Source organism: Eucyclogobius newberryi, unplaced genomic scaffold, assembly GCF_026437365.1.
Source record: "Eucyclogobius newberryi isolate DKJ021-1_F unplaced genomic scaffold, fEucNew1.0.hap1 SCAF_5, whole genome shotgun sequence".
NCBI classification, from domain to species: domain Eukaryota; kingdom Metazoa; phylum Chordata; class Actinopteri; order Gobiiformes; family Gobiidae; genus Eucyclogobius; species Eucyclogobius newberryi.
The window spans coordinates 19722012-19734302 of record NW_027316167.1 but is presented as its reverse complement, the minus strand read 5'-3'; the positions used below and the strand labels follow the sequence as shown (position 1 = coordinate 19734302).

Here is a 12291-nt window from a genome sequence, read left to right as displayed (position 1 = left end):
TCTAGGCTACAGTGTGTTTTGAATACGGGACATGTGTGTGTCAGTTTAGTGTGTGTGGAGAAGAGAGGCAAGTGTGTGAATTATACATACAGCTAATCTTCCTGCTCATTTCCCTAGTAGCAGAAAGAGCCTCAGGCTAAACTGCCTCAGTCGCAAATTAGCTTCCTGTTTGACCAAAAATCTCCTCTCCACTCTTTTTCTCTCTCCCTTCCGATCTGCTGCATGAATATTAAAATCTGCACAGCAGAAAACAGCGTCAAAGCTGGGCCAGCCCGCTTTTACATCAAACCTGGGGGAAAAGGGAGATACTTCCATGAGAGGGGCTTCCCAAAAACTTCAATGTGCCCCATACCACTCTCTCTGTAGCCCATCTCCAAATCCTTCCTTGGGGAAGCTCACTGTGGGACCACTGATAAACGTGCATGTCCCTGTCAGACCAGAGCCCCTCCTTCTCCAGCCCAACTCTTCTTTCCTTCTCACTTTGTCCTTCCTTGTACTTGAAGGTCATTTACTTCATTTCTGTTTTTCCTTTAGTTCTTACTTTACTGTCTTTATTGTCATTTGGTCCTTCTTCATATTTTTATTGTATTTTTACCCTGTTTTCTTTTGCTGTATCCATGACTTCTGCATTCATCTCTCCTCCTGTCTCCTTCCCTCATGTTTATCTTGCCCTGTCGCACTCACTTGTTGTCAGCTCTTGAGAGAAGTTGAAAAGGTGTGAGGAGGGAAATAAGTCCAAGTCCAAAAACGCCTTTAGGGGATGAAGGCAGCTCAGACAAGTGTCTGCCTCTCAGAGGATAGTTAAGACGCCCAGACAGACACTTTTATGATGGCTGATTGAAGACTGGCAAGCGCATGAGAGCACAAGAGAGTACAGGAGAGCGCACGAGTGAGGAAGAAGGAAAGAGACAAAGAGAGAGGAGGAGAGAGGAGTCAGGGAGTGGGTAAGAGAAGAGAGAAGGCCCCTCTTTAAGAGTCTGTGAGCCCGAGCGCCGCAGCACTCTGGGAGATGTGAAGCGGTTGTCAGGCCTGATGTAAATGAATCCTGAAGCTCTTCATCCTCCTCTGCTACCACGCGCCCCTTTCAAACACAACCACCTCCCCTTTGTTATCTTTCACAAACACTTTCCCTCCTCTTTTCCCTTTGCCGTCCATCTGTATTTACCCACTTCTTTCTTCTGACTCTGTGAGCCTCCCTTAAAGAACAAAAACTTTTCTCATAAATAAAGAAGAATAAAACATAGTCCTAAATGTCATTAATATGCTGGATTAGGGGTGTATTCATACTTATTAACCGGATTGGTCCTGGTTTGAGCCCAGTTTAGTCCCATTTGTGTACCGTATGTATGAATGCACTATAATAAAACTTTTACATTGAATTCTAAACTGAAAGAATGCACAAGTTTAAATATTGGTACAGAAATAACAAGGGCCATATTAATAGAATTTCTTCATTGTCTGTATACAATGTGCACTTTCTGTCTTATATTTGAATGCCCTGTAATTATAAAGGTTTCGATGTTCTGACTATGCACTCTTTCCTACACAGAAGCTACCTCTTTGGCAGTGTTACCACCTAAGCCTCCCTAAAAGCCCAGTATGGAAAGCTTTTAGTGATCTGGAGACTGGCATTTGGACTAAAGCTCTTCTCCGTTTTCACACTCGTGCCAAGGCATGGCTCAGTACACCGTGGGGGCCTCGGCGTTTCTGCAAACCCATTCTGTACTTAGTGTGATGCAAGTGGCACACATTTTCATTAATTCATTGACATTATCTCATAAATAAATCCATGTTCAAGAATGGACTCAAGTTGTTGCAGAAATCAATTATTACTGTTGCCAGGAAGAAGAGCGTTGAAATACGCTGTGTGCTTGTCTTAGCAAGGTCAATAGCTGCCCATACACCACATATACTGATTACATGGGTAAATCTGGATCGTTCCATTTTGCGAAAGGCCAATCATATTTCATACCAGTGACATGTAGACGTAAAGCGGGTGACTTAACATTGTAATCTAAATTCATGAAGTTCATCTTTTCACTTTGTGGGACCTGCCGTCACCTCTTCCTCTCTTTCATCCTGTCATATGTTACCACTCGTTCCCTTCTTGTTATTCAACCTCTCCGTCTATCCCGCCCTCTTTAGTGCCTCATGCTTCCCTCACTCACTATGAACTGAACTCTAATGTACAGCCAATATCCTCTCTCTCTCACACACATTAACACAGCCCTGTAAAGGAAGAGATAGAGACGACACAAGGAGAGAGAGAGGATGGAGAGGAGAGACATTTGTTCTACTCATCTCAGTGCTAAAAGATACAATTACCTCTCACAGCATATTATCCATGTTTTATACCAGCCCAAGGCCCCATGCCTTCGCCTTGCCGCGCTCGCCTCGTGTTAGGCCCATATTTTAACACTAGCATGACAGTTTATTTAAGAAAAGAAAATTGTCCCGGGGAAGACAAAGAAGGGAAGAGAAAAAAAGAGAGGGGGAGAGGGGGGACTACAAAGAAAGAGGAGGAGGAGGAGACATTGAAATAAGAGGCACAGTAGGAGAGATAGATGAGCCATGGAAGGACGCAAGGGGGAAATGTCTCCATGAAACAGCTAAAAGAGACCATAAGTCTCCGGGACAATTTTGTTCCAAACACAATAAGCCATAGAAATCATACAAGGGGGTAGAAAAGTCAATTTTAAAAATAAGGCAAAAATGTATACAGGATATAACAAAGAAGATCAGAGGACATCTACCAAGGTAATATAGTTAAAAATGGTGCAACCCTCTTCGAGGCAATTCCCTTAATTGACAAACAACAGACAAAATTAGACTCTTGCAAGGGATGTTTTTGTCTTTTCTTTTTTGTATTTAATATGTTGGCCAATTTTGGAAAAATTGACAGCATGGCTACTACATTTGCTTTTTATGTTTTAATAATAGGCTTCTGTTCAAATTTAAAATTTCAATCACTTCCAGGGGCATTCACATTTGAGAGAATATTTAAATGTGAACTTTTAACTAACAAGACATACATTTCAGAACACATTTGTAGAGGTTAGCAGTTATTAGATATGTTGTTGTTTGCAGAAGAAATCATGCTATTTAAAAAATGCAGCTTAAAAAAATTGCACCTTAAATTTGAAATAAATCCTGCGGCTCTATTTCATTATTCTGTTATTATTAGTTCCTTATGAACTTGTACTTTTTTTTTCAGTCACGCTGTGATTTTGTTTTTCATGCTGAATATGGCTGTGTTTCCTGTGACAATCAGACACTACTATTATAATGTGGTTTAAGTGTATTGGCCAAGGAAACAACTAGTACTTGAGGGAGATTTCCTCTGGCCAAATACAGCGCTGTAATACACTGTATAACATTTGACTTAAGGTGCTGTGTCTCTTGCCACTTGACTGTGTAATTGATGCCCGCCTCATGCCCTTTTGGCTTCAGTGCCAGCGGGCAGAGGCGAGCATAGAGGCGTGCACTTCACCCTGGCATAACAACCTTGCTTCACCTTCACACACGATCCACAAACACTCACCTATGGAGAAAGTACAGAAAGTTAACTTGTGTATAAAACTGTCACTTAAGACAGACTTGTGTGAAGGACAAAATTAGTGACGGTCAGAAGTGAAGGTCAGAAGTGAAATTACATTTTAGATTAAAAATAAATAAGGGCATTATTTACACACTAAAAAGTTATACTAGATAAGCAGTTTCAAAATAAGTGGTGTTATATAATTATTTTTACACAATTATATTTTGGAAATGTAAATGCAGTGATTTTTTTCAGAAAACATTACTTCAGTTTTAGTTTTTTATGAGAAATAATAAATAAATATAAATAATAAAATAATAATAATAATAATAATAATAATAATAATAATAATAATAATAATAATAATAATAATAATAATAATAATAGAAAGCTAAAAAGCATTTAGCATTATATTCGTGGGTCAGTTTCTTGTTTTTAGGTGATATTTGAGAACATTTCCCCATTAAAATATTGAATATTTTGTTTTGAATTGTTACTTGTAATGGTGCCAGATATTCATCACACTGAAACTAGTTGTGATAAAATGTGAATATATGATTATATTTCTGTGATGTATTTTATCTGCATAATAGTGATATTTTATCTGCATCATTAGTCTAAGAGAAGAACGGGTGTGTGACAAACTGCATTTGTTTGTGAAGATATCATAAAGATGGGCCAAAGAATGTTGCCCCGGGGGGGGGAGTTGCACCCCCCCTTGCAGGCGTGATCTCACGGAAAAATACCAAGTGCCTTGATGTGAGGCTGACCAATGAGAATTGTGACCCGCCTATTCCAGAATATCTAATAAAACCAACCAGCATGGGAAAAAAACAGGGTGAGACGCAGGAGGGTCAGCCAGGCTCCTTACAACGGCTTGGCTGACACAGCCCAGCGTTTTCTCCCAAGCTTGCCATACAAATGTCTGATGTTTCTGTGTCGTTTCATATTCTAAGTTGAATTGTGTTCTCTATGTGTTAAGGAATAGCATCGGTGCATGTCTCATCCCAAGGACATGTTTGTCTAATTCCATGGCACTAGTACATAAGATCTTTGCAAACCTTAGATGCTCTCTCCATATCTAGATTGCTCCTCTTAACTAAAAAGCGATTCAGTAAAGCGCAAAGGTTAAATGCCAAGTTAAGCGTTCCCTGGTATATCACTTTTCAGCCACTTAAAAGCACAAATTACATGAAAATAAAAGACCAAAGTGCACTTAAAGCACCTGCAAAATCTCTTCACCATAACTTGTGTTTGCCATTAAACTATCAATTACCACATTTTCAACATCCGGTGGTTGGTTTAGCGACCTGCTAAGTTTGTCTTGGGGGCGCACAGCTCTGCTCACAGTCCCGCTCTCCCTCAGGCGAGCACTTCCTCCACTGTTCTCTTCGTGGTTTCCATAATCAGATAAGACAAGTACCTAGGGAGCAGCAGCGTCCCTACAGTATCTTGCGCTTGGCACCATGTTTGTGTGTGTGAATTGCTTGGGGCCCTTGAAAACATATATTCCCTTTTTAGCTGTTTTGACAAACTGATACATGCCTGGTGTGTTCTGAAATGCTGTATGTATAGTAGTTGATTAAAAAAATATGTATACTTTTATATATTTCTCATTGATATAGTTACTAAACTTTGTTGTGGATGCCATTTTAAGAAAACATGTACTGCAAAATATTTTTTTTGCAACTACAACTGCAGTTTTAATGGATTCCCTTATTTATTGGCCCACTCAAAGTTGTATTCAGATATAATCATGCATGTTTGAGTATTCTTCCTTTTCCTGTGATACAAATAGGTTTAAGAACACCATTATGTGAGAATAATCTGCTGATTAAGGAAACTGCCATCACCAGTTTCTAATATTAAACTGTTTTGGATCAATATTGTGATTTAAAATGAACAAAATGTAAAATCTTAATCTACGTGTGTTATAATAAGACAATATAAGGCTGGGGTGTCAAACTCATTTGGGTCGGGGGCCGAGCATAACGTAAAACATAAAACTTAAAAATATAAGAAATAAATAGCTTTATATAGCTGTTTTGAAGCAATTACTGGATCGATAAAAACAAATTACAAAACGTTTGTTCTCATAAACTGAAATGTATTTAGAAAAGCAAGTGTAATTTCACCAATACTGTGCTTCAGTTTATGTGCATTACAACTTCAGAGTTGAAATACACAGAGATAAACATTTGACTTTATAACAAAATAAACTTCTCAAGATCTAAAAAAACATTTAAATGTACTAACTAACATTTCCACGTCTGTGTAGTTATCTGTACACCTGAACTGACACACCACTAAACTTCTGCTCAGAAGTGCTTAAAGTGCACTTCTCCCTCGGCAGCTCACACAGCAGTGCAGCAGAGCCCCGTGGGGGAGGGGCGGCCACCGGCGGCATTGTGGGACGCGTAGTTTTAAGCTACGTAGAGACCGCCGCGGCCTAATCGCGCCCGACGCAGAATTTGAGCGCGTGTACATTTGAAAGGTTTACGCACCAGACGCGCGCTATCGACGCCCCGGCCACTGTACACGGGCGCGCGTATGGCGCGCTTGAGCTCTCTGCGCACATGCGCAGTAGAGGTGTTGTCGCATGAGCAGTGGAGTTGTTGACGGTGTGGCCTTTCATTGTGTAAAAAGGCGGATATCGAGAGTGTTGTTTTCGCGTTTTTGGCTTGTTTCTGTCTCTGTATTCCACCGTGAATACATCGTACAGCTCCTTTCTCCCACAAACAGCCACAATCAGTCTTTCGTCTGCCATTGTTGACGAGCAAGGAAAAAGTGTCGCTTCTTGGGGAATTCCACGGGGAATACCGAAAATGCGAGGGGCAATACGTACGTACGTACGTCACTGGAGCGTCAGCTCTGATTGGCTGCTGCGGCGGCTGCTATGCTTCAGCGGCAGAGACCTCAACATATCTGAACGCGTCGCATAAGCCGCTTTCGTCGCCTCGCCGGCTCATACGCGCGCTCAAAGCGTCGAGAGCGTAAAAAAACGCACCAATCGCTCCGCAAAAACGGATGTAACCACGGTTCTATGAATCGATTTTTAAAAAATCTGGCGGGCCAGATTAAAACGTCTGGCGGGCCAGATTTTGAAACCTATGATTTAAGGCCTTGAACCCACAGTATAGAACTGTTCAAACATTATTATTATTATATACGTACATAGATTTGACCTTGAGCCTGATTAATAGTTACCTGCAGAACAAGGTGTGTCCATTTCAAAGGTGTAAGTCTTCCACTGGTTCTGAAGCTGAGCGTCCGAGAGGCGCCGCCCTCTCCGTATCTTAGAGTGACAGCATGTTCCGATATTGTTACTGCAAATGCAAAGCTTTCCTCTGAGCTCATTTCCAATAACATCCTACACAAAACACAGAGAAAACAAAAAAAATTAGAATACAGCAAAAAAAATTGAATACAGCATAATTGGATTGTTAATTTGGCCAAGGATTATTCCCAAACTTTCCTGCACTTCTTGAATTGTGATTGGCACAAACAGTGAAGGGTAATTCAGTGTTTTTCAGCCTTTTTGAGTGGCAGGACACCTTTTTTTGGCTGAAAGAAAAATACTACCACATCACAGCTTCTAGTAAGAAGCTGTGTCCATAACACTGTCTGGTTCTTTAAATTTGGTAACTATTGGTGATTGTTTTGCTAATTTTTTGGATCAGAAGTTTTCTCAGGACTCTCCAACATAATAGTACATGAACGTGTGAATGTGTTAACTCAAATTTGAAATTTTTTCATGACACAGCCGGTAATAGCTCAAGTCGCACTGGTGTTTCCCGACACTCATTGAAAATCAAGGGGCTGATAAATTCATCCATGTGCACGATAAAGAAAGACATTTATTTAATATGTCTTCCAAATGTAAACATCACTCTGTACCCCTTGATTCTATACACAGTTACAATGGTTTGCTTTGGCCCACATGAGTTACAATTAATAAGCTGGACTAAAAGCCACGGTGTCAGGAAGCACAACAGGCAGTCGCTCTTTTTGACATTTATACATGGAATATCAATATTTTACACGACTGCTGGCTTTGCACGTCCACACTATGCGCAGACACATGCATGCGCACACTACACGCCTCATATTAACCACCATCACTGACATTTTATGGGAAATCATGGCTTTTATGAACCCAGAACAGCTCAGGCAATAAATCACATATGGATGCATGCATGAGAAATAGAGCATCTGCACATGTGGTGAATGTGGCGAGTGTGACGAGGCCAACTCGACGAAAGCTGTATGAACGAGAATATTTTGTTGAATATTTGTCATTAGTGGGAGGGGTTAGGGTTGGGCGGTTTGTTATGTAATGTTGGAAGAAGAAAAAAACATAGATGAAAGAAAAGTAACCTGATAGATAGTGAGAAGAATGTCATGACATCAAATTGTTCTAATTATTGTGAGAAGAAACATCACCATTTTGAATAGAGTTTGAATAGGCTTGAAATGACTTATTTTTGCTTCTTTTCTTCTTAGCCATACATTTATGATCATTATTCCCTTCTGTTTCCCTAGCATTTGAGCAATATGTTTCAAAACTAAAAGCCCACCATCCTCCTAAGCCTCTCCATCTCCTTTCCTTCACTGCCACCAGTTTCCAGCCCAGAGTGAGATATGTTTCCATCTTCTATCATAATCGTCCTTCATTGCACAGTTTATGTCATCAGCTAATTAAAAGAGCAAGAATATAGTGATATCCTTTTGTTTATGATGCTAAAAGTGAGTGTGTGAAACAGGTGGTGGACTGTTCATTGTTCAGAAAGCAGTGTGAAATCACAGAGCGTGCGGCAGAGACCAGAGAGACGGCTGAGGAGAAGTGGACAGAGGTGAGGATAGAGACCTCCTTTCATCTGGCTCTTTGATGGCCGCTGTGATCACTTGTGCAACAAAAAGCCTGACTGCAACAACAGCAACTGATTCAAACTGGGGGAGGGAAGGGATATTTTCTGTCACTCAGATGCATTCAACCTAACAGGAGTCATGTTCAGCCCAGACCTACACAACAGCTCTCATCTGTCATCAGAATCCCCTGGGAAACTCAACTTCTTGTACAAAAACGAATGCATAAAATGTAAAAAATGTTCAAAGATTCAGCTCCTCACCCAGAAAATTTATAACTGTAACATTTGGGATGCAGTTTTGTATTGTTTTATGTCCATGAAAACAAGCGCTAGGCCCGTCAGGCAGACAAAGTTACAGGTTTGATCTGTGGTATTATAATTATATATATATAAAGTTTATAATGAATTAACTAACTATGTTTAATACCACATAATGGAACAATCCAGGCATAGCAATATAATCTCCATGGTGACAAGCAGCAAATTTACTCTCTGCACCATGAACTTGATACAAAAACACACACTTTTAGACTAAAGAATATCATTTTGAACCCCCTTTTTTCAGTGTTGATACTCAAATTAGTATTGATATTGGGTTCAGTATCGATTAGTAACTCTATCAAATCAAATCACCTGGTTGTGTAATTGCTTTAGTATCAAATTACACTGACAACAACTGTTAAAAAGTAAAGGCAACTGATCTTTATGTGAGCACACACGTGTCTAGTGTGTGAATGTGAGTGAGAGATTGTAAGACGATACTGGTTTGTGTAACTGTATCCTTCCCCTCGCTGTGAGAGACGCACCAACATACACTCATCAGCTTTCGCTCTCATACAACACGTTAAGTGAGACATGACGGCCTCTCCATCCTGACCCGAGTAGACCTGACCAGGAAGCCCCTCGTTATTAGATCAATATCAACTCTGCAAAGAACATGGGATTAACTCAATTCTCACTGCTTCTGATGCTCAAAATTCTAACACAGTTCATCCAGACATATTATTATTACTGTTCATTTATAAAACACCTTTCCAGCTTCAAAGCACTCAAAGCACAACACACACAATGCAACTTAAAACAACACACATTTTAAAAGAGGTCCTTAAATATAACTTACATTTCTCCTGTAGTGTTCGGCTTGACCCAAACGGACAAAGTGAATGATCCCGAGGGACCCAATTTTTGTGATGGTGGAGACACCAAGCATCCATCGTTCTTGGGCCAAAATATCACACTTGTGGATCCTCTGGTTTCCTCCTCTAAGGACAGAGTGGAGCCTGAGCCAGACTTTGTAGTGGCAGTGTCACTGTTATCTTCTGTGATGCAGCTCCCCCTGGGAATTACAGGTAAAGCCATTAGTTTATAATAAAGTATGTTTTTTCCATCATTTAGACTGCTTTAAATTAAACAAACTAGTGAACACAATAAACAATATTATTGCAATAAAGACAAAAAATATTGTATTTAGGGTCTTGTTTTCCCATGCACTTGTTCCAATTGTGTGTATCGAATATTGACTTTTATTTTGTACAGATCATTTTAAGATCTGAGAAGAGCTCCTACAAACCTGTGCGCTGGAAGCAGCAGAGGGGCATATGGTGGAGTGGAGGACCTGTAGAGACAGTCCTGGACACAGAACGCCTGGTGACACGCCTGGAGCTCAGTCTGTGAAGCTGCAGACTGACAGTAGCTGCTCCGCTCAGGAAAACCACACGTGGAGTGAACAGGAGACGTGGACACAGGTTTAAAGGCAGCTATGTTCTCCATTTGTGGAAAATGGCCCTGATGATAAAAGTAATAGAAGATAATCACTCTCTGTAATACCAATAATACTTATACACATGACAGAGCGACTTACCTGTGAAAAAGAAGGCCTGATACACAGGCTAAGCAGAAGGAGATGAATCCAGGGAAATGCAACGTTCCAGTGGTTTTTTGCTTTATGTTCATACATATTTTTAAGATTGATAACTGGATAAGAAGAAGATTGCTTGGCTTTATTCTTGATGTAAGTCTGTGTATGTTGTGTAAGTCCCACTGACTCCATCGCGCAGGAAGAAGTATTGTTTTTTGTTGTTGTTAGACATGTTAGGACATTATTCCAGTGGCATTCCATTTTCTTCTGCCTGCTGACTGCACCGACCTGCTTTTGGATTATTGACGGCCGTTTTCTTACTCTCTCCATATTTTTTCTGCTTTTCTCCTCTTCACTCCTTCTTTGACCTTTGACTGGACCCAGTCCTGTAATTGCAGTCTCCGGGGTTTTCCATTTTCCCCGGACATTAAGTTTAGGTTCAGAAACATTCCTGCTGGATGTAGACTCCTCAAGAAGCAGATCTTTACGCCTTCCAATGGGGCATGTCCTGGCTGTCATGGTTACAGGGTTAGAGGAGCATTTTACAGGCCAGTATTCCGAGGGTGAGGGAACCCAGCTTAGCTTTCCGTCTCAGTCCCTTGCTGCTGACCCACACATATACCGTCCCAGCCAAAGCTTCACATGATAGCCAGGATCACAATCTAGAGAGGCGAGAAAGAGAGAGGAAAAGGGAGAAAATGGAGATATGGTCAGTCCAAAAACCATCATGTGATGAATGTGAGCTGAGTGAAATGCCAAAGCCTCCACCATCATGTACAGCTGACACAAATACAACACATGCTTTAATTGAATGAAGCATGTCCTTTTCCATTGGCAATTGTCACTGCTTTTTTCACAGTTTTGGGGTAAACTGAGGCTTAGACCGAAGCCTCTTTCATTACAATCCTTCAATTTCACATTCTGAACAAAGATAAGGCAGAAAACAGTGCACAAAAAGAGTCGAATTAGCTTCTCTAAGTTTCCAACATGTCCTTTAGTAGTTTAGTCTAGTTCTAGTCTATAGAACATTACACAGTTTAACATACCTGTCGCCTTCAGCCTGTCTCCATCACATTCACAGCTGCGGCGTCAATAAACCTCCAACTTGTTGCGCATCTCACGCAGACACATTTTCACCAAACTGGCGCTAACTCTCCGGCTCCAGTCCGAATCTCCTCCTCGCTCAGGACAATGTTGAATGGCGGGACGCATCAGGTTGACGTTGCAGTTTTTCCTGACTTCATTCACAACATGCAGTGCGCGTAAGGCGCTTAGCCCGAGACGCCATCTGCCTCTGTTAAAAAAGTACCGCTCAAAAGTAACGTAACGCGCCCGGGAAACGCCGCAAAGTCCAGAAGAAAGCGGCGAGTCGTCTCCGTGTGTCTGACATTGTAGCTACATGACAAAGATGCGCAGATGTAAATGATATCGCCCTCGTCAGCGCTGCTCCGCTTACGTGGGACGCGTCCTGATCCGCGCACAAGTGGCTCAAGAGCGCAAAAAGCTACCGCGGTCTCCAGGGCAACGGAGAACCGCCGCGGACTTAAGTGCACCTATCTGATGACACGCGGCCTGAGCATCATGATAACTTATGCAAATGTACAGGTATAGCATAATCATACATATAGGCCTGTGTCGTCTTGAATTTGACAAGGCTTTTTTTTTATTATTATTTGATTTATCTGCCATAAAGTGCATGAACATGTACATAAACATAACATAAACAAATGGTTGTAAACATATATATATATATATAAAAGCACATGTAAATACAATTTAAAAAGCCAGGATAACACAAAAAAAGCGCAAGCACTTATTTCCATTGTGGTCCTTGTATAATAAGTAAAAAGGAAATGTAAAAGATGTTAATAAAATACATAAGTTTGATTCCTGGCTATTTAGACATTCAAATAAAAAAGGTTTTGACTAGAGATTTAAAGGCTACTTTGGCACCTTTAAGGCATTCATAGTTATATGACCAAAAACAGACAAAAAACTCTTTGGCCTATGATGTTGCTATTACTCCT

At 40.7% G+C, this 12291-nt stretch overlaps 1 protein-coding gene across 1 annotated transcript in view; it reads right to left on the bottom strand.

The window, feature by feature from the left end:
- ush2a (Usher syndrome 2A (autosomal recessive, mild)) overlaps positions 1 to 10916 on the bottom strand; it is a 117565-nt gene extending 106649 nt beyond the window's left edge. The window contains exons 1-4 of the mRNA XM_072464874.1: positions 10268 to 10916; positions 9977 to 10191; positions 9527 to 9742; positions 6746 to 6908 (exon numbers count right to left, since the gene is read on the bottom strand). Coding sequence (XP_072320975.1) covers positions 6746 to 6908; positions 9527 to 9742; positions 9977 to 10191; positions 10268 to 10783 — 1110 coding nt within the window. The 5' untranslated portion in view covers positions 10784 to 10916. The remainder of the gene's footprint in view (positions 1 to 6745; positions 6909 to 9526; positions 9743 to 9976; positions 10192 to 10267) is intronic.
- Positions 10917 to 12291: the final 1375 nt, after the last annotated feature.